This window comes from Pleurodeles waltl, chromosome 7 (assembly GCF_031143425.1).
Source record: "Pleurodeles waltl isolate 20211129_DDA chromosome 7, aPleWal1.hap1.20221129, whole genome shotgun sequence".
Lineage (NCBI taxonomy): Eukaryota > Metazoa > Chordata > Amphibia > Caudata > Salamandridae > Pleurodeles > Pleurodeles waltl.
In genome coordinates, this window is record NC_090446.1 from 562,048,088 (window position 1) to 562,072,072 (window position 23,985).

Sequence of the window (23,985 nt, forward strand, 5' to 3'; positions counted from 1 at the left end):
GAGTGGGGTGGAGTAGAGTGGAGTGAAGTGTTGCGGAGTGGCGTAGAGCAGAGTGGTGTTAAGTTGAGTGTTGTAGAGAGGAGTGGCATAGAGTGGAATGTTGTAGAGTGGAGTAGCATACAGTGGAGTGGATTGTTGTAAAGGGGAGTGGCATAGAAGCTTAGAGTGGAGTAGAGTGGAGTGGAATGTCATATAGTGGAGTGTTGTAGAGTGGAGTAGTGTGCTGTGGAGTGGAGTGGCATATAGTAGAGTAGTGTTTTGTAGAGTGGAGTAGTGTTGTAGAGTGGAGTAGAGTGCAATGTCATAGAGTAGAGTGGCATAGAGTGGAGTAGAGTGATAGAGTGGATTGGCATACAGTGAAGTAGAGAATTTGTGAGTGGAGTGGGATACAGTGGAGTGAGTAGACTGGAGTTGATTGTTGTACAGAAGAGTGGAACAGAGTGGGGTGGCATAGAGTGGCATAAAGTGGCGTAGAGTGGAGTGTTTAAGAGTAAAGTAATGTGTCATGGAATGTAGTAGAGTTTCGTAGAGTGGCATAAAGTGGAGTGGATTGGAGCAGAGTGGAGAAGAGTGTCATAGAGTGGAGTATTGTAGATTGGAGTGGCATAGAGTGGAGTGTCATAGAGTGGAGTGGCACAGAGTGGGGTAGAGTGTTGTAGAGTGTCATACAGTGGAGTAGAGTGACATACAGTGGAGTGGCATAGAGTATCATAGAGTAGAGTGTTGTAGAGTGGAGTAGTGTAGAGTGGAGTAGAGTGCAGTGGCATGGAGTAAATTGTCAGAGTGAAGTAGAGTGGAGTGGAATGTAGTAGAAAGGAGTGGGGTAAAGTGGAGTACATTAGAGTTTTATAGAGTGGAGTGGCATAGAGTGAAGTAGTTTCATAGAGTGGACTAGAGTGGAGTGGCAAAGAGTGGAGTGGGGGACAGTAGAGTGGCACAGGGTGGAGTGGTGTAGATTGCAGTGGATTGTTGTGGTATGTCAGAGTGGTATAGAGTGAAATAGAGTGTTGTGGGGTAGAGTGCTGTAGAGTGTAGTGATGTACAGTGGAGTACAGTGGAGTGGTGTTGATTGGAGCAGAGTGGATTGGTGTAAAGTGGAGTAAAGTGGAGTGGTGCAGATTTAAGTGGTGTAGAGTGTTATAGAGTGGAGGGACATAGAGTGGCATGGAGTATCGCTTCATGAAGTGGAATGGTGTAGAGTGGCTTAAAGTGGAGTAGAGTGGTGTAGAGTGGGGTGTTGTAGAGTGAAGTGACATAGAGCAAAGCCGTGTAGAGTGGAAGGAAGTAAAGTGGAGGGGTGTTGAGTGGTGAACAGTGGCGTAGAGTGTAGTGCAGTAAAGTGTCATAGAGTGGACTGGTGTACAGTGAAGTAGAGTTTCTTAGAGTGGAGTGGTATACAATACAGTAACGTGTCATGGAGTGGAGTGCCATAGAGTGGAGTAGAGTGTCTTACAGTGAAGTGGCATAGAGCTGTGTTGAGTATCATAGATTGGACTGGTGTAGAGTGGAGTAGAGTGTCGTGGAGTGGAGGCGCATAAAATGTAGTACACATGGTGTGATAGCGCACTGCCATTACAGTTGCAATGACTGTTACATTTGTATGGACTTACGTTTTTACTGATAAAACTATACTGCGCACAAATGCTAATGTGTGGTAATTGACATTACCTAGTGTATTTGTTTGTTTCGATCTTATCAAAGTATTTGTTTCTACCACATTTCAAAATTGCAAAAAAATTTCTTCATTTGTGCTTTTCTAATTTTGATATATTCTGAAATATTTGTACAGTCCATTTACAGACATTCACATTTTGTTGTGTGTTAGAAAAAAACATAACATCCTGCGGCCCTTTTACATTCCCAAACGCAGCAAGGTAATCACATAAATCCTCTCCCTTGGCAGTGGCGAACGAAAAGTAAACACCAAGGGCACAATTCACAAAGGGAGTGGAGACCCTGCAGTTGGGGTGGGCAGGCCCTGCACTCATTGAAGAGGGCCCACACTTGTGCAGGACCTCTGTTCTGCAGTTACCCATTGCGGACCAAACTAAACAAGCCCAAAAACAAAGCATTACTCTTCACAGGCATCTGGTAGTGGCAGATATAAGTAGAACCCCTCAAGCAGAAAGATAGATGGCAAGAAACCTTTCCAAAGAAATACATCAGCTTACTGCTGTGAACTAGCAAACAGGAGACAACTGAAAACACGTACTATCCTATAGTACCTCACTAAAGAGCTACAAGAGAGTACATAAAAAGTGAAGTCTTGTTGAGGAATACAAGGAGCCAGTCAGGGAGGTGGTAAACAGGCTGTTCTCCCCGAGAGGGACGATGATATGCTGGACAGCCTAGAACAAATAAAGCCAGCAAAGAGAAAGGAAACAAATGTAAGCTACAAACCAAAATGCATTCCCAGGGATGCTTTCAGAATGTCCCCAAGATGTCTTTCACAACCAGAAAACTGCTATCTGGTAGGCTTTAACCCAAAAAGCATCAGTCCATCGATAGGCTCATCAACTAGACACCAAAACCAGGAGCAGAGCTGTCATCTAAGCAAAAGCATGGATATCCTAACATAGCATGGGAGAATAATGCCAACCATATCAAAAGAAATAGCCAGGGGAAGGCAGGCTATGGCATTTGGCACCAAGATCATGGTGGAGGTACACCACAAATGGAAGTACAGAGATCCTAACCTAGCAGGAAATAACTGAGAGAAAAAGTCTCACCCTTCCACCATCAAGATCACTGTAAAAGAAGCTCAGAGGTCTGCTAAATGTAAATCCAGACAATAAAGTCCAATAAGAACTAACAACAACAAAACTTTGTAGTTACTACTCGGGCTCAGCTAGGAGCTCTGCTCCCAACAAGTAATCAAATCAGCTGATAAGACCCTAATAAAATATACAGGGCTGCAAGGACATATACAAATCCGTAGTGTTCTATATAATAACAATGTAAGGATAATTTTTGTATCTCAATGCAGAATATTCAGCCGTTCCACCTTCCATGAGTGTTATACTTGTAATTTCAGAACAATAAGTGTGTGAGCAGTGGAACAAATCTCATTACAGATTACTCTGTGTGCACGCTCTTACCATTATTATACAACAAGCAATTACTCCACCGTATGTTTGGCAAGAATTCAGCTGGCAAGCCAAACGCACAGAGATCCAATACTAAAAAGAGGCAGCAGCTTGGGGGCAGGCTAACTTGTCCAGCAACAAGATCACTGTGGAGCAGTAGCATGTGGATCCTAACATAGCAGAATCTGTCATCCACACTCAAGAAATGCAGGGGCCGAGACAAAGTCAGGGTAGATCAAGCTAGGATAGGGAGAGCAGCACGAGTTAGAGAGCAACACAGAGCACAGGGAGGGGTTAGTTTAAGCACACAAGTGAGAGAATGCAAGATCTGCATAAAACATGCACTCACATAGGGTGCTTAACAAAAAAGAAAAAAAGTTCCCTAAAAGTGAGCAGTGAAAGGATACAAGTCAGTTAAACAAAAAGATGGTAAAAAAAGGTTATGCTCCGGTGAGGGACGAACACAAGAAATACAAGATGGGACAAAGAAAACCATTGAAAAAGAAGCACTGAAACAAGAGGGACAATAAAGACAACCAATAGTAACAAGCATTTACAATGCAACGGGTCTCTGGTTTGCTCATGTTAGAGCTGATCGCGTTGTAAACTCCTAACCCGACTTTTCACCTATCGGGCAAAAGTGCATTTATGTACATAACCCGAAAAAGTGAAATTAACTATGTAAAGCGCTCGACTTCTGCCAAGCGAGATGGCGCTCGTAAATTAGAGAAAAAGAAGTCCACGAGCCCGATGGAAAACAGCGAGCCTCGCATGTTTTCTGTACTTGGTCGCTGCGCTCGAGGAGGGCTAGCCACCGGAAAAGGCATGACGTATGCGTGCCTTCGACTAATGAAAGCAAGCAGATTTTATTAGGCAAGCCCACCAACCAATAAAAAACACTGACGTGAAGTTGACAGGGCTCCGAGCCCTTTTTTAAATACAAAAGCGTCTCGCTGAGATATGCATGCGTGAGCGCATGCAACGCAGGCTCGACCCTAAAAAAATGGATGGCTGTAAGCCAAACTGCAGCTTCTAAGTAAACCCACAACAGGTCTTCTGCAACAAGACGCTTAGCGCTGCCTGTAGATGAGACCTGAAAACTGAAGAATGCACTATTTTGAATTGATTTCCATTTCTGAATAAGGTGGGCAAGCATATGTGATTTGTCCTTTATGGAGAGTTTGAAAAAAAACACATTCATTGATTCAATCTAACATTCTAAGTTGGGTGAGAGAGTCCATGCTAGTGATACTCTACCCAAAGCTAAAGCCAAACAGACCACCTGCTGCCAGCGAGATGAATTGCGTTCATGTACCCCAGAATGATAGACTTATAAGTGTGTGTATAATCTGCCCCCCTAAAGCCAATCATTAAAGCAGAATCCATTAATGGCCTGAATCCATTAATGCTGGGACATAAGACAGACATATTTGTTATGTTTGCAGGTTAATGTATGCACCTGAACATTTATTATCTTTCTGCTTCCTATACTCATAGATCTTAGGAGGTGTGATTTACAATCCTTAAGAGCAAACTCGCTAAACGCCACTCTAATTAAAGGTGCACACCAACAGCCCCCGGTGGAGAATCTTGGCAGTTTGTGTTAATGTCAATACATTAGAATGCCATAGATATAGTACAATGAAAGAAAAATACCCTGCAGTTTTCATTACCAATATAATAAGGCTGTCGAATAAAAAAGGAACATATATTCCTACATCAAGAAGCTTAAAAAGCCATCTACGTCTAAGTACTGGAAAATCCCAGTCCTACCTAGCTGGAACATGATCAGCCAGTACCAGATCAGTTTCATATTACAGTGAGAAAAATGTTGCCCAACCTTTATTAAAGCCTGCATAATGTCAACATGAGAGATAAGAACATTAATTATAAATTATTTAAAACTTCTCTATGCAATGAAATTCCATAAGATTCATTTTAGATGGAAATCATAAAACACATGTATATGCAATTTTATGATTTTCTGACAAGACTTAAGACAGTCATAAGATTTAAGCTAGGGAAAACCCATTCGTAAAATAGGACTTCTTATCTGTCTGAAACCCTCTTACGACTGTCATAAATTCTGGATTTCCTCTTCATAAATCATCCTATGAAATCCTGAGGGAAGCAAAGAGTTCCCTCCTACCTATGACACTTTACAACAGGAGGGTCTGTTTGTCAGCTAACCAGAATCGTTTGTATTCTACAAAAAAAATACTTAACTGTTCCTTTTCTTACTAAGGTTGGGGATGCATTCCGCAGCAAAGAAGCAGAGCGAGAGCTGGACACTATAGCTTCCAGACCAAAGGACCAACATAAATTCAGCCCAGACAACTTCGATGCTTTAAAAAATATTAAGGAGACATTGCAGCAGAAGATATTCTCAATAGAAGGTAAAGGTTATTCCTAATAATTAAGCGTGGTGTTTCTAGATTGGAAATAGATCCTCAATGCAAGAAGATCTCATTGCCATGCTGCAAATGTTTGCAGTTTCTGGGTGCTACTTCAAGGCCCTCATTTTTGGTACATCTTGTATTTCAATGTGGTCATCTGGCACAAAATATGGAATCACTAACAATTCTGAGTTGTAGCCTAAGAAATAGTAAATTAATAGGGACGCTGATTTGACTGCAGTGATTTCCCCAGGTAATTCCATTTATCTGGTCATTTTTCAGGGATATGTATCACCAAGTTTGAAGTGGCAAATATTTCCCCAGAAAACAATGAGGTAATTCTGAATGTGGTATTACCACAAGTGGTGTTATCATACTGCTTGTAATACCAATTTGACCAGAAACTCCAGTTTGTGCCCAACCTGGTATTAGGATGTCACTCAGAATGAGGACCTTATAAACAAACTATCTTCTCTCCATTAGACATTGTCAGAAAGGGCATCTTTGCTTTTTCAATGTATAAATCCTGAGACGTGTATGCCCATTTCCTCAGATTAACTTTCCAGATCTCTTTGTATTCTCTACTCCAGGTTACCGTGCTTACACGAATGAATAAATGAAATCAAACTTATAATGAGCACAGTCACTCAACAGTGTCCCGTCGTGAAAAGCCAACAGGTCAGGATATAAGCAACCGCCATTCAAACCTGGTTAGAAAGCCGTGTTATTAGCTATTTTTAAAGGCTAACTGAATGGAAACAACGAACTTCTAGCGGGCGCTTATTCGAGGCACTGGCTCCTAGAAAAGCCACAGATCTGACACCTGTTCTAGTCTTCTGCCGTCTGGGAATCACTGTCAATAAATAATTGGCCCATCTCAAATTTCGAGTGGGAGAATGGAAGCTGAACCTGGCTCTCAGATAAGCGGCACAGGATTTATATAAGGCTCCAGGTATCAGCACCAATGCTTTAAACATAGTTTTTTCCTAATTGGAGGCTAGTGCAGATCACGCAAAGTGTGGGGAAATATGCATTCTCACAGGTAATCTCAAAAGAAGACAGGCTGCCGCGTTTTGCACCACCTGTAACCTCGCCATATGCCCACCACAGATTTTATTTGTGGCTAGAATGACAACCGGTCAATAAATTGCAACCCTATATTCTTCACAATGCCATCCTGGGGGCCATAAGGAGAGGCATTTTCACGCCAGAAGCATTGCCAGCTGTTTGGCGGGATATCACCCAAAAAGAGAATTCCTGCTTTCTCAGTTTTTCACGTAAGCTGATGTATTGCCAGCCAATGAAAAACTGCAGTTACACAGATTTTAATCAGGTTCAGGGGGACCTGTTTGGGATTAGTAGTTAGTTTTATTGCTTTTGTTTTTACATCTCTCGATTTTGTGTGCAAATGCTTCTCAGTCCATAAGATCTTTACTTCAAAAGCGCCTGGCGTGACTCCTTGGCTGGTGAATGTACACGATGCCGATGCGGCCCTGTAACTGATGCATCACTCAGAGGCAGGTGGGGTCCGAGAGGTTTACCAAAAGATCTTACAATGTACTGGTATGAACTGCGAAGCAATTGCACACAAAATCGAGAGATGTAAAAACAAAAGCAATAAAACAAACTACTAATCCCTGAATGTCTCATTACATACAAAAACCATGACGGCAGCAATTAATGGAGAATGACAGCTGAAACCACTTTGAAGAAACGGATTGTCGAAACGCGTCGTGGCATGCTGTTAAATCAATAAATAGAATTCATTATACAAGCTTCAGCAGTGCAGCGTTTTCTTTTTGGAGTATATATATAGAGAGAGATATGTATATATACTTTATATATATATAGTATATATATAATATATATATATACCAAATCCAGCAGAAATGTATAAAGCATCTTCTTCAGCAGAACACTTAACTGCTGCTGAGAAAATAAAGACAGGCTTTTCAGACCTCTTTCTTTTATGCTTCTTGTTTTGTAAAGACACAGGGTCCAACGTAGGACTCTCTGAAGTTATACCTATGTCTTTTCTTCCTTTATATGGAGGCGTAGTCCTTTCATCCTCTCCTCCTATCCACCCATGTAAATTGGCGTGGTAAGTGCTCCTTCCCACACTTTCTGTAGCGGTCGCAACTTAAGTGCGCAAATATTTTTTAAAATTTTACTTAGGATGACTGAGAATATTCTGCATGGGATTTCCTTAACCACTCGAAACATAGCTGTAGAAATCCATAAATGCAACATAAGTGCGCTTATTAGGCCCTCCTTGCTCGTTGACTTGCACCACCTTTTTAACTTTTGTATATACCGCATAACTTATAAAGGCATGAGCTACTCCTATTTTGTTTATTGTAGTAAGCCATTAATAAATCAGAAAGTTTTCTTTGTGAATCAGGCCCACAATAATCAGATGCTTATGGCAAACTATTTACTGCACTGTAATAGGAATATATCTACTTGTTGCACACATTCCAACCAGCTTTGACCCTGACTTACAATAAATTGTCTAAGAGAAAGTGATTGCACAAAATAAGAAGCTGGTTTCTGATGTGTCTTTTTCACAATACAGATTGTACATTTAATTGGTATGTTTGTGGATCAAGGATTTCAGAATCAGATTGGATTTAGAAGCCACCACAATACCCATGGAGTATTGTGAAAGTAGGTACAGGATCCCCTGTACTACTTCTAAATCATGGTCAACATGTTTCTCGCTAATTAGTAAAAAAGATCTAGTGCGATTCTTCAGGACCAAAACACCTACCTAATCCTTAAGTAATAGATAGCCCGTAATAGGGAATGTATGATTAGCAGGAGCCTGGAATATAGGACAAAAAGCATAAGTCGTAAATATATAGCAAACATATTTACTAATTACTACTTAGCGAGAAACATGTTGACCACGATTTAGAAGTAGTACAGGGGATCCTGTACCTACTTCCACTATACTCCGAATTGAGAGACTTAGGCCCTCATTCTAACTCTGGCGGGCGGCGGTTGCCGCCCGCCAGGCGGGAAGCGCCATTTGGCCGCCACACGGCCAAAATACCGCTTCCCGCATTCCGACCTTCCCGCTGGGCCAGCGGGCGCTAACAATGTTAGCAAAACAAGGAAAGGAGGGACCGGGAGTGTTGTGGTCCAGTGTACAATCTCCCAACAATAGTACTTAAATATAGGTACACTGTTCCAATCAAAGCAATTACACCAGGAGACCTGTGATCTCAGGAGCTAGAACCCTCAAGCATCACATTGGATGGCTAGCACCATCATTGGGAAATGCTCCTCACCAGGCTGGTGCTGCAATGCCCAGTGGGCACCCCGGTATGGGGGGCTCTCAGCCGAACTGTCGTGATAGCGACTGGTACGTTCAACTATGCAATCGTAATGCTAAAAGTCACCACCAAAAATGTGATAAAAAGGTTAAAATTGGTTATTCATCCACTAAACACCATCATTTAATCAATCTGAAATAACAAGGATGAAGACCAAGGTTAAAAATAGGAAAGCTTGAAAGAAAAATTGAGGATTATGCTCAAAGTCTTTCGAAGGTGATAAATCTAGTAGAGAGTCCTTAACATTAAAAGGACCTCTATTCACTGGTCGACATGTTTCGCGTCTGTTGGTCCAGCCGGATCCATTGACGCTTCATCAGGACCTATACAACTCAATAGTAGGAATGGGTATCACAGACAAGGATACATAAATACCGGTCACTTACATTAAAGTTAACTGGTTAACACAACTGTGTTAGGTTGAAAAAACGAGGCATGGGACACCACATGTCAAATCATGCTTACCGACCCCTAGTCGAGATCAGGTTCCTTGCGTGGTACGTTTCAGGGACTCAAGGTGACACTAACTATAGTTAATGACAGCGAAATACAAGGTTAATATTGTGAAACCAGATGAGAAAAGGTGACATCTAGTTTTGTCAAAAATGGCTAAAGATTAGATAATAAATAGTAGCTGTAGGGCACATAAAGTAGTCAAAAGAGTTAATGCTGCATATTACCATCATTGCTACTATTATTACTAGTCAAATATGCTGTCTACATGAGCAAAATAGGTTGGGAAGTGCCAAGGTTTAACCCTTATATCATGATCATGAATACCAATCTAAAAAACAACGCTCGTTTCAAGGTAAACATTGGAAAGAGTATAATAACTCAAGGAGTATATGTTCACCAAACCCAGAGTAGCGTCATTAAAAGGGGATTGAGGAGGGCCTGTGAGATATGAAGGGGAATGTGATAAAAATCAAGTGACTAGCCCCATTCTTCAATAAAAAGTGCCCGTCGTTATCTCTGTGCAGGAATAAGTACTTACAGAGTCATCCCCGGTCCAGCTTGTTGGACCTATCCTCAGAAACGAGCGACCCGGAAAACAACCAGATCGGACGTTGTCCGAGCTACAAATAGACGCTATAATCCCTAGCTTCCCCTCTATCATTGCTGTTGCCCTGCCACCTTTGTTTATGTGTGGTGATGTATTGTGGGATTGTTAGTTCTCCATGCTGTGCATGCTTTTGTGATGGGTGTACATGCAAAGCTGGGAGGGCTGTCCATGCATTGGTATTGCATGCAGAGATTGGCATTGGGGTTAGTCAGATGTGTAGGTGCAGTGTGTGGGATGGAGTGAGTGATGGGACTGAGGGTGAGATGGCATGCAGGTATGAGGGTGATAAGTAGTTGATATTGACTCAGCAGTGTCCAGTCCTCCGGTTACTCCAGTGAGTCCCTCAGGATGCCGTATTGCCAAGACTTGCTCCTCCCATGCTGTGAGTTTTGGGGGAGGAGATGGGGGTCCACCGCCAGTCCTCTGGATGGCAAGCTGGTGCCTTGCTGCCACGGAACGCACCTTCCCCGGTAGGTTGTTCCACCTCTTCCTGATGTCATTCCTTGTTCTTGGATGCTGTCCACGGCGTTCACCCTGTCCATGATTCTCCACTATAGCTCCATCTTCCTGGCAATTGATATTTGCTGGACCTGTGCTCCAAACAGCTGTGGCTCTACCCTGACTATTTCCTCCACTATGACCTGCAACTCCTCATCAGTGAAACAGGGGTGCCTTAGTGGGGACATGGGTGTTGTGTGGTGTGTGTTGGTGAGAGGGTGTTGAGTAATGTGGTGGGGTGTGTGATGCTCAGTGGTCTTGGTGTCAGTCTGGTGGCAATAATTGTTGTTCGTAAAGGGTTGTGGGTAATGTGTGTGAGTGTTTTTTAGTGCTGTGGGTGGGTAGGTGTGGTGTGTGGATTAGTGTCAGGTGTGTGATTTTCGTTTTGGCCAATGTTGTGTTGTTTTGTATTTGGGTGGCTAATCTGAGTGTGCCAGTGTGTACCGCTAGGGGCTATCTGTATAGATTGTAATTTTCAGTTGGGCAGAAACATGGTACGCTCTAGTATGGGCTACCAGTTCCGCTACTTGTGCAGAATACAATCCTCAAAGTCAAGACGCTTCCAGGATACCACTAATTGTGCACACGGCATTTCCTGCTCTCAGTGTCCCTGCGGTGTCTCTTTGACAACAACCATCATCAAAGATAATTTGGTCACTCTCTTCCAATCGGGTATCTCTAATGTCAGGTCTTGGTTTTGTAAACAGATCAGTTTCTTTGAGACAATCATGCTCGACATCTTCCAATTTTTCAATCTCAATATTTCCACTTGGGAGAAAAGTTGCCAGGTTCAGCACTGTACATCTTTTCAATGTCACATTGTGTGACCCCAGAATATTCGTCTCATATCTGGTCAATCTTGCACCTGTCAAGTATTGGGTTTTTGTGAGTAGGATCTTAGTGGAGTGAGGGACCATTATAGTTAAGATATGTCCAATCACAATACCTTCAGACTGAGTGAGACTCCATCCAACCACTGCAACTGCACACAGACAACCTGGTAAGGCTGCTGGAACTGGGTCCAAAGTAGCTGAAAAATATGCTACTGGGTGGTTCACACCTTCATAGACCTGCGTCAAGACAGACAAAGAACATACATCACGCTTATGACAAAACAATGTGAAAGGTTTCGTGTAATCAGGCATACCCAAAGCCGGAGCTTTACACAGACTCTCTCTCAATTCAGTGAATGCTTTCATTCCAGCCTGGTCTAACATTATGGGATTGGTGACTTCCTTATGAGGCAGCTTCTGCAAGAGCCTGGAAATGACTGAAATATTTGGAATCCATTGGCGACAGTAGCCTACCATCCCTAGGAATATCCTGACATCTCTCTGTGTGGTCAGGGGATTCATCTGTAATATGGTTGTGACCCTTTCTCTGGATATTTTCCTTATCCCTTTCTTAATCTGGTGACCCAAGTATTTCACTTCTTTCTGATAGTACTACAATTTCAGTGGTGAGACTTTGTGACCATTCTTTCCCAAATAGTTCAATAAGGCAATCATATAAAACTTGCATTCGTCCCTTGCTCTGGATGCAATCAGCAAGTCATCAATGTACTGCACCATTGTCGATTGGAAAAGCAATTCCAGCGGCTCCAAATTCTTTTTCAAGATCTAATTAAATATGGAAGGTGACTCTGAGAACCCTTGAAGAATTCTACACCAACAGTAAACTCGACCCAAGAATTTGAAACAAAAGATAAATTGGCTGTCCTCAGGAAGAGGCACAGAAAATAAAACCTGTGGCAAGTCAATAACAGAGAACCACTCAGCATCACAAGGAATCTGAAACATTATCACAGCTGGATTTGGCACCACGGGGCAACATTTGACCAGAATGTCATTTTTTTTTCTCAAGTCCTGGACAATTCGAACTTTCCCACAGGGCTTTTTCAATCCCATTATCTGTGAATTACATAGGCCACTCAACACTTCTTTCAACACCCCTTATTCCACAAAGTCTGCAATTATTTGGGCAACTTTCACAAGAACATCTTGCAGCATGTTGTACTGGGACATTTGAGGAAAAATTACATTTGGCTTTACAATAACCTTAACTGGCTCAACTCCTTTTATCAACCCTATCTCTTTTCCTGTCAGGTCCCAAACTTTCTCCTTAACTGTTCCCTTTAAATCAGGATGAAGCTCTTTTACTGTGAACATGGGAAGGAAATCAATCAGAGGGTATTCCTCATTTGTCGTTTCACACTCGGGTTCTGGAACTGGGTCTTCCTCATCATCACTATTTATCTGAATTTTTACTCCATCATTTGAGCAGGTAATCAAGCTCCGGGTCTTACACAGCAAATCTCTTCTCAGTAGGGATACTGGACTTGAATCACAGACTACAAATGTATGCAATCCATGAAAGTTGCAATTTTGACCTGCACTGGATCTGTAATTGGGTTGGCCAAATGCTGATTTGCCACTCCTACTATCTAGACTGTCTTTCCTGAAAAGGGCAAATTCGGGACTTCAGCAGATTTCATAGTAGAGTGTGTAGCTCCTGTGTCAACCAAGAATGAAACACGGTGGCCCATGACATTTTCCCTTCACATAGGGACCTCTCTGATCTACTTCCAAAGATGCTGCATGCACACATGCCTCCTAATCTGACCTCTCACTCATCCAATCATTGTTTATTCCATTCTCACTATGTTAAGTGAATTGGTGAACTGTGATATTGATTTGGCTGTACCTTGTACCTGTGACCTGTTGAAGAAGCATCACCTGTTGCAGTTCAATTGGGGCTTGGGGTATTTGGATTTGCTGTCTAGGTACCATGGGAACCTGCTGTTGCATTGGCTGAAACTGTGTCATTTGCACATGTGGCATTTGCACCTGCTGCGTGGGATGAATGTTCTGCATTTATTCACATTATTCTGTAAATTTGGATTAGGACCTCTCACTCTCAGTCCTCTCATGTTTTGGAAAGAATTTACATCATTAGTTTGCTGGACGACAACTTCCTGCACCATCATCGGACACTCCAGTTTCCAATGTCCAATGGCTCTGCAAAGATTACAAAGTAACAACTTCATCATTCCCTGCACATTATTTTGAACCACTATAGTATTCATGTCTGAACCGTGATTCATATTACCTTTGCGACCTCTGCCTCTCATCTGATTTTGGAGTAACATGTTTCCCTGCTGCAGCTGTTGCTGTGGAAAATTTCCCTGCATCCCTGTTTGTGCTGCTTTAATTTGCATCACCATCGCTTTTTCTTTTAGTTTTCTCTATTTCAATTCAATCTCGTCACTACAGTACTTTGCATATTGCAACACTTCATCAATCAGCTCTGCTTACCAACAAATTAAATGACTCTTAATCATCTGGCTAATTTCAGGTCTCAGTCCTTCCACAAACCTGAACACAAAATGAATCATGTCTTTTGGCTCAATTGTCTCCATACCACTGTAATGCTTGAACGCCTGTAACAATCTCTCACTCCTCTTACACTCCAACTACAGATATGCTGGAACCACTATCTCAAGTAAAGTGTTCAAGTCTTCCCACAGGCACTTGGCAAGTTTCACAAACCTATCTGTCTGCTGGTACCATTCCACTTGCTTCTCTCTCAGTCTAGGGTAATCATTTGTAAATTATAAAATGTCACCTCTGCACCAAGGGACGTGAACAGAATTCCCTCCTGGAATCTCTCTCATTGGCAACATTTTTACTGGGTCTTGGTCCTGCTGCACACTCACAGTCAGCTCTACAGAATCCCTTTTCTTTTTATCTGTTTTCTTTAACCATATGCCTTCCCACTTGTCCAGTGCTCGCCAAATCTGGGCACTTTGAAGTGACTCCCTAAGGTGTGCCTTCATTCCTGCGGATCTCATTTGTTCAAAATCCTTTGCTTCAAAATCTAACCTGTACCTCCTTTTGAAATGCTTAGTATTTTCAATTTCTATGCTCTATTCTACTGCCAGGTCTGCTAGTTTCTGATGTACGTTACTTACTTCCCTTGTAATATTTGGGCACAGGTATTTCAACTCTGCTTCTGTGTAGGACTCTAACCTGTTCACACATATAGTTCCCTCATTTAGCTCACCGCTTCCATGCTTAATCTAGTGTAGTTCAAGTACTCCTCTCCCTTCGGAGTACTCTGCGGGGTATTCAGTTTCTCCACCCATTCAGTCAGCTGCTGAGCATCTAAACCTTGCAATGAAATGCTGCAGGGCTGGACAGGTGGTACTTGTTGTACCACTGTATTCAGGGTATGAGCTGTCAATAATTTCAAACTCTGACTAATGTGCAACCCTATAGTAGTATATGGAGGAACTCCAAATGGACTAAAGTCTAGCAATGATCTCGACCCGTCAAAGGTCTGTCCCACAGGAGGGTCTACTCGGACATTCTCATTTAGTCCTCCCCTCGGTAATCTCTGATTCAAGACTCTCTGTCCCCCTGCACTGGGTTTCTCTTATGCGAATAATGGCACAACCGGACCTATAGTAACAGGTACAGATACAGCATCTGGCTTTGGTCTGACGCTCAAGTTCTATGGTTGCATCATTCCCATATTTTGACCCATCAATACAGACATATCTGTCTCGGTCCCTATCATAGGAGAATACCTCGGCATTACCTGTGGTTGCACTTGCAGCAACAAAAGCGGAGTCGGTTCTGCCTGAACCAACGTCGATCTCTGAAAAACCTGTTCTGTGGACACAATTAGATTTGTGGTACCCGCCACAATAGGCACATTAGGATGTTCTCTGAACATTTGGCTGTGGCACCTTAGTTGGTACTACTAAAGTAGTAGGTGCGTTAAGACTATTCTGCATCAGACTCTGTGCCGGGACAGGACTAACCTGCATCGGACTCACTGTCCTATTAACCTGTGTTGGAGCTGTAGGATCAGCACTGGTACTTGGACCATTCTCATGTGCTGCATATGACGGTGGATGATTCCTCAATAACTGTGTAAGAAACTCATCATCATCTGAATCTTCCTCATATGTCAAAGACTTTCTAGCTTTCCTGCTCACAGAAGGGCCCTCATTAGTCTTTTTAGTAGCTTTCTTTCCTTCCTTCTCATCATCTTGTGTAATTGCGGAGAACAACTTAATCACCTGCAAAGCCTTGTTTCTCCAAAGTCTCTGAACACTGTCCCATTTAGCCTCTGTTCGCATCTTTTCTGCTTTTCTCATTCTCCTCTCGAATTTCTGTTGCTGTTGCTGTCTGGCTACTATCTCCCAGATCGCTAATGCCTCAAACTGTGCTGGTCTCGGAAGGTGCCTCAAATCATACAGCACCCTCCTGAAATGCTCTAGAACCCTCAAATTGAACATTCTGTGTGCAGGAAAAGCTCAACTCCCAGCTTTCTCTGTCGCTTTGCACCACTGCTTTAGCCAAAGACATGGCGCAACACCCTTTTCTTTCATTACGATGTAAGCTAGTGTACCTTCTGGCGGTGGAACCTCCCCTATACTCGTTGTAATGTAAGTATCTCCTCTTAGGGCACTCTTTAAAGCTTTGAAAAAATTTAATCTTTTCAACCTTTATGTTATTCAAAACTAAATCAGGAAGTTACTTTTAATCCCAGAATTCCTTTCACCTACTTTCTCAACCAATTGCGCCACACGGACGGCTGCCAATCTGTGCACAACCCTTCTCACTAACCAACCTATCCCAGAGCGGCTCCAATGACGTCACACTCACACACACTGTGGCCGACAGATTCTTGTGGCTTATACTCCCAAACTCAGATTCTCACTGAACTAATGCAAAATTATTGCGGCACTAACCAAAAATCAAAACCCAATTTGCCGGTTTCCTACAGGAAAGGAAACACAATAGCTTCAGAAACGTTATGGATTTTTCACTGACGGCTCTTCCCGTTCTTACAAGTACTCCTTTCTTCTCAATCTCCCTGATTCACAAGCAAAATTCGTCCCACACATTTCATTCTCAACTGATCAATGGGTCTTGGTGCACATAGGACTCGCCAGATCTCAGTAGAATTTTTTTTTCACCCAATTTTGACCCACTCCCAATCGACCTATTAAACCAGACATATTACAACAAAGCCAAGGCCCTTATTTATACTTTTTGGTGCAAAACTGCACTAAAGCAGTTTTGCACGAAAAAGTTTAGCACCGGCTTGGACCATTTCTGTGCACCAGCCGGGCACCATATTTATGGAATGGTGCAAGCTGGTGCAAAGGGTAGGCTAGATTTAAAAAAATGACTTTAGTCGGGTGGGGCTGGCGGTATAGAAGAAGGGGGTTTAACACCCAAAAATGACTTTAGGCAGGTTAGAGTAAAAGAATTGACTCTAACCAGATTAGCCTCATAATATGGTGCCAAACCTACCATGTCACATGACTCCAGCCTTAGAACCCTGTGCCATTTATGGGGGCCCATTACAGGGCCCCCCATGGCACTTCAAAAAATAAAATGCAATATTTACCTGTACTTATCTGTACTTACCAGGGATGGAGTCCCCCATCCTCTATAGTTCCTCTGGTGTGGGTGGGGGTGACCCTGGGGCCTGAGGAGGACATCTGCGGGCTTATTCCATGGTCTTCCACCATGGAAATAGGCCAAGGGGTCCCCTAACACCTGCCCTGACCCAGGAGTTAAAAAACGGGGCAAAGTAAGCTTTGCACCATATTTTGACCCCTCCTCCCTCCTGTGCACCATTTGTGCACAAGAGTATAAATATGCCGTTAAGGCCATAGAGTCATTTTTTGCACAGGAATGCCTACCTTGCATCTCATTAAGGCAAGGTAGGTTTCCACTTCCAAAAAATGACTTTAACACCATAAATTTGGTGCTAGATGGGTCTAGCACCAAAGTATAAATATGGAGTTACTTTTGCACCGAATTAGAGTTTAAAAAAATGACACTAATTCGGTACAAACAGAGTATAAATATGCCCCCAAGTGTCTCATGCACTTTTCAATATGCTCTTGAGTCTAAGATCACGCAGGGTCCATACATCAACAACCACATGGATAATTTTTGAGCACAAAGAGCCACACACATGTGAAGTTCGGCGACTTCCCTACTCTCATACTTCAGAGTATGCACACTTCTCCTACAACTTAATTTGGAGTACGCAAACTCCCTGAACCCTCACAAACATCACAATTTACCTGCAATTTACATAAGCTGGGCAAGTGCAAAACCCTAATTCATTCACTCTATCACTAGAACGCCAAGAACATCCTAAAACAACCACTGGCAGGCTCCAGGATTCTGGGAAAGTCATTTCATGACTAAGGGGTACATTTTCTCTCCAATTTGTATCATTGAAAAAATAAAGCCAAATCTCAGTAATAATGAACTCTCAAAAGACAAGATCATTAAGCTACTATCATCTCCGTTGATCTCTATATTTTTCTGCTACCGTCTCTGTGAACACCCCTACGAGCCTGTACCGGGCATCTATAATGGGCCCTTAAGGAGACTAACCATCAGTCTACTACCATCTCTGTTGGCGCACCTGACCTTGGTAAGTAAGCTTACAAAGGGACGCGATTAGGTTGATGAACCTTTTGACTGCGCTTTAGAGGTTCCTACCATCACCTGCATGTACAGATCAATAATCAATGACAAGCAACACCATTAATAATCAATAATCAATAGGAGTCAGTAATTATCACACACCATGACATTTCAGTCATGAAAAACCACACCTTTGTGTAAAAGTTAAAATATTTATTTCCTTATATTAAAAATGCTAAAGTCACGTAAGTTAATCTCAATATCAAATGATTAACATACAGAAACAACACTGGCTGGCCAAAACTATAAAAAAGAAATGCAATATCATTAAGGCTTGAACTATTACACATTCTAAAGTCAGGGTGCAAATTAATAGCAAGAACAGCTGTACAAACGACATTACATACATTTAGATTCAGCCAAGAAAAGACATCAGTTGTTACTCCACATATTGATTTTCATTAGTGAGGATTCAAACTAACACCACATTAGAATTAGCATGTTGGGTATCATGCAAAACATTTTAGTCAACACAAATTTGGAAAAACATCTAACTATGGCTCTATCAAAATAGCATGGTTGGTACCTAGAAAGGAAATTCAAACAGTTATAGCAAATTACATTATTATTATTATACATATCCTCAGATTGGATCAGCAAGCGGTAACAGTCTTTGTCCTTAGGACATCAGTCTGGTCTTCAGGTATCAGGATTCAGCATCAGAGTTCAGAATAGGCAAATTAGTTTAAGCATTAAAGGTAAGCACATCTCTAGACGATCAATAAAGTGATGGCCTTTCGCCAAGAAAGAAAATGAACAAATGCGGTGTCATCCTTCGGTGCAGTCTGGCTAAGTTAGATTCCCTAAAACTACTTCCCCTTTCCCTATTGGTCAAGGAATCGTATGTTCCTACTTTATCCAATAAAACAAAAGCTTCAAATCTGCAGTTTCTGCTAGTTCATGGTTCACATGTCGAGGACTGGTCCTTTTAGTAATGTCATCATTTGGCTTGTCTTATGCCTGAGAAAGTCGGTCTAACACATGTTACATCTACAATGTTGCATCCAACAGGAACAGCATAATCTAGTACGCAGTTCTCATGGAAAGGGCTTTTAGTTATGAATGCACGAAGTCAGCACAATGGAAAATCACAATTCAGCTTCCCTAAGCTGACATTTTATTAAACGTTTAACAAATACAGTTTCATGAGGCCGTGGAACTAGGCCAAGACCCCAGCTAAGTTAATACTCTTAATTAATAAAGCTAATACAAAATTCCTAATCCTAAATATGGTGTATTACTACATTTATCAGGCAAAAGTTCATCATTTCATATTAATAAGGCATTAGTAAGTACACCTCGTGAACACTGGCAACCACTCATGTGGGCACATTTGCAAATGCGTGCATTATTTTTCTCTAGGTTATTACATTTTCTACGCAAATCCATTACTCAAAATGCATGAATATTCATTAGTATCTGTAAAAACTTCTGCTCTAACAGTAACAACGACTTATGTTCCAGATGTTGCCTCTGTATGTTCCTATTGCTAGACAGGAAGTACAAGCCGTGACAGAAAGTCAAATTGAGTTATGAAAGGCTTATCAAACCATACAACAGAATCCAAGCAAAGTTGATAAGGATTGCAAAAAATGCAGATTAAAATGTGTTCTATCCCAGATTATTATTTAGGACACAGTGTGGGTGTCCACAAACAATATGAGACAGGTTTATGGACGCTCATATCGAAGATTGACTAAGCAATATAGTGAATCTAGTGACAGTGTATTCAGTCCTTCAAACCAACAAGAGTGAATGCAGCATTCAGGGCAAGATTTATGGAAAAGTGGTGCAGAGCGGTGCTGCGCCAAAATTGGCAGCGCCGTGGAGGTCACTTTTTAAACGCAGGGATACACCGTATTTAAGTGAATATGGCGCACCCCTGTGTTGTCCCCTGCGCTACTGCTAAATTTAGCTGCCAGCACCAACGCAGGCATCCTTGCACTATCGTGCAAGGATGTATGCGTTGAGGGGTATGATTGTTTATGTGTGGGAACGTGTCCCTTCCTGCACATAAACAATCACTAATGGCGCTTTGGCACTTCTGTGTGTGCTGCACAATGCAGCACACAAAAAAGTGCCAAAGCAGCATTTTCAAATGATTGTTTATGTGCAGGAAGGGACACCTTCCTACACATAAACAACGATTTCTGGCATTTTGCTCTTTCTATGCATGCTGCAGAATGCAGCATGCATAGCAAAGGAGAAAACTAGGGGGAATAAAAGTATTCCTCCTCGTTTTGCCCTACTAATGCCACCCCTGGGGGTGGCGTTAGATTTTGGTGCTGCCTCAGGTTTACGAAATTTCATAAATCTGAGGCAGCATCAAAATACAATGAGTTTTGCTGTGGCACGCCCACAGCAACACCCAATGCACGAACCTTCCACGCACAGGGCCGTTTTTACAAGGTGAAGTTAAGCCACAAAAAGTGGCTTAACGCCACCTTGTAAATATGGCACAGTGCTTAGCGCCACAGGAGCGTCATGAAAAGTGACGCTCCTGTGGCACTAGGGGCATATAAATAGACCCGTCAGTGCCTCATTGCTGAACCTACATACTTCTCTAAGCAATCCAAAACCCTCTCTGGCAATCAAGGTAGATTGGAAGTCACTGTAATTCTGCATGATATACCATGTGGTAGATTTAAAGGCCTCCATCTCTGAATATAAATACCTTTGGAACCTACTGCTTATGTTATGTTTCAAAGGCCCGCAGCTTTTAAACGTGAATATGTATGTGAACTGCACCCGGAAGGAAGGACGTTTGGGCGATCAGGACCCTCCGATGACCGTGGTTCTCCACAGTAACACCCATTGCACACACCTTCCACGCACAGTGCTAGGTGGAAGGGGCCGTTTTTACAAGGTGAAGTTAAGCCACAAAAAGTGGCTTAACGCCACCTTGTAAATATGGCACAGTGCTTAGCGCCACAGGAGCGTCATGAAAAGTGACGCTTCTGTGGCACTAGTGGCCTATAAATAGACCCCTCAGTGCCTCATTGCTGAACCTACATACTTCTCTAAGAAATCCAAAACCCTCTCTGGCAATCAAGGTAGATTGGAAGTCACTGTTATTCTGCATGATATACCATGTGGTAGATTTAAAGGCCTCCATCTCTGAATATATACCTTTGGAACCTACTGCTTATGTTATGTTTCAAAGCCCTGCAGCTTTTAAACGTGAATACGCATGTGAACTGCGCCCAGAAGGAAGGACGTTTGGGCGGTCAGGACCCTCCGATGACCCTGGTTCTTCACAGACTCAGAGCACTCAAATGTTTTCTGCAGACAGTGTGACCAGTCTTTGAGGACAAGAACATCGGAAGGAAAAGAGGGGAGCACACTGAAAGAAACAACTGCAGGAGAAGGAGGCATCCCTCACCAACATGTTTTCCCTAGTTGGGGGGTCCCGCCTATATATCTTTTCCCTTACTGCGCAAAGCATGTGCATTGCCGTACTTTGATAATTTAGTCACGTTCCCTAACACTGACATACCCTTGTCAGACTGGAAAGGTCTGGGGATGTACAACATTTTGAGGGCCATTTTGACCTTGTGTGCGTATATAAATTCATAAATGAGCTTCAAGTGTTTTCCAAAGTTGTTCTGGACCAAGCAGAAGGGAGCCTCTGTAGGCTCATGCTAGGGGTCCATCAGCCCTGAAAGACAAATAAATTCAGCAAAAGGAGATGACATATTTGTCAGAACTGAAGAGAGCGCTAGGCTCCAGACTTATGAAACAGGAAGTAGAGCATCAAGAAAATGTGATAGTGAGAGAGATCTTCTGAAGGTCAGATCGGATTTGAGCAATGCCCACGGACATTGCTGAGCAGTAAAAAAAAACTACAATGAAAATTTAAAGTGTGATTTCTTTTGGTGAGAGGAACTTTGATGAGGGCAATCTAAAATTCTTCTTAAGCAGTAATAGGAACGGGAAAGTGCAACAGCATTCATTCCAGGCATTTATAAATCTCATGAACATTGATGAGCTTCACTGAATCTCATCAAAGAGAGAAGTAAATTAAAACAAGGCAGATAAGAGTGTATACTGCTCCTTATGTGTAGCAAATTCAGTTAGTGGACTCTGATTGATATCAGATAGTTTATGTTAGTATTCAATTTACCTAAGAATATTCATTCATCCCATTTTTACCCTACCCTTGTGGCATCTACAAACAACTGCACCAGACCACAATAACATGACCACTTCTACTTTCCCTTCAGTTTAAAAACAAATGCTTAATGTTTATTTATAGTAATGTGTAGCAGTGTTCTGGAGCTGGGATACAATGTGGGAAACGATACACCATACACGCAAAAGGAGATGGGAAGAATGCTTGCAATTTGTCTAGTCACTGGCAGTCACTCTGGATAGCATTCCAACTCATCATTCTTTTACTCACTATGCTACCTCAGTTTGGGCACAGCCATATGTAGCTCAGCCTTAACCTTGCTCCAATAGGAACAGTCCAGCCTGAACTGCCAGGGAAGGTGCTCCCGGAATCACAACACAAGCCAAACCAAGACCGTGGCACAGTGAGGATGTGACCAATGTCTGGGCATACCCTTTTCACGTGGGATGGTACACCATAGAAACAAAAGATGATGGGAGGAATGGTTGCAATTTGTCTAAGGACCACTGTCAATCAATCAGGGTAGCATTCCAACCCATCATTTGTTTGCTCACTATGCTACCTCAGTTTGGACCCAACTGTATGCAAATCAGTATTGACCCTGCTCCAATGGGAACAGTCCAGCCTGAACTACCAGAACATGTCCTCCCTGAATCGGAACACAAGCCAAACCAAGACCGCTTTCACCTTGATTGGGGTTTTTCAGTCAGGTGTAGCGTGGATCCAGTGGCACAGTGAGGATGTGACCCATGTCTGGGCATACCCTTTTCACTTGGGATGGTACATCATACAAACAAAAGGTGATGGGAGGAACGGTAGCGATTTGTCTAAGGACCACTGTCAATCGCTCAGGGTAGCATTCCAACCCATCATTTGTTTCCTCACTATGCTACCTCAGTTTGGACCCAGACGTATGCAAATCAGTTTTGATCCTGCTGCAATAAGAACAGTCCAGCCTGAACTGCCGGAACAGGTCATCTCTGAATTGTAAGACAAGCATACCAAACTGGTTTCACTTTGTATGGGGCCCTTCAGTCAGATGTAGCTTGGTTCCAGTGGCAAAGTGAGCACAGGACCCAAGTCTGGGCGTATCCTGGCCACTTCCGGTGGTACATCATATCCTCAAAAGACGATGGGGGAATGCTTGCATGACGCCCACCAAAACTGTGGGATATGCCATCTATGATGCTGTCATTGTCCACAAATACTTGGCCATTTGTGACCGACGTCTTGCTTAATGAGATCCATTTGCATAAGAAGGGGTATTACAAATCAAAATTCTTCCGGTTTACTATTATGTACACAAGTCAAGATGCTTCTTATGAGCAATGGACAAATTATTCTCTCTGATGTGCATGAAGGTGTGGGTAGAGTTAATCATATTGCAAGAAGTGATATTAAATCCTGAATCTTCCATACCCTGCAGGCACCCAGACAACCAATATCAGCTCCTTCCAGCTAGAGATGGCTCAGAGAGGATCCAGTGCAGCTTTTACCCAGGTAGGTGGAGTACATGCAACTAATAAGGAATAGTAGAGAAAGTGTGGTGATTAGAACCAGTAAAAGTCATTGTTTTGCCACCAGGTAAATGGTTTGCCCACCTTAATCTAAGGACTCTAGCTAAGCAGTGACCCTTCTGTTTAGGATGGGTGGACGAATAATATAGAAACTTGTGTATACATTGGTGAACTAGTTGGATAAAGAGATCCATTACATGTGTGAACTAAGGAACAAGTGAGTCCATGAGAATAGGATTGGATGTGTGTCCGAATGAAAATGTTGATGTTGTCAATGGGTGGATAAAAAGATAGATGTGGTTGATGTTTTTAAACATGAATATAGATTTTAGTTTCATGCATGCTAGTAAAGGAAGCATTAATGGTTCCTTAGGGTGCGATGATGTTCCTAAATGTATGCTCTCCCGAGATAAGTCAAACTGCAGCATT

General features: G+C 42.4%; 1 protein-coding gene across 1 annotated transcript in view; it reads left to right on the forward strand.

Annotated features, from left to right (window-relative positions):
* The window catches only part of LOC138246931 (integrin alpha-X-like), a 138,200-nt gene that overhangs the window by 108,006 nt on the left and 6,209 nt on the right, over positions 1-23,985 (forward strand). The window contains exons 4-5 of the mRNA XM_069201679.1: positions 5,332-5,482; positions 23,466-23,539. Coding sequence (XP_069057780.1) covers positions 5,332-5,482; positions 23,466-23,539 — 225 coding nt within the window. The remainder of the gene's footprint in view (positions 1-5,331; positions 5,483-23,465; positions 23,540-23,985) is intronic.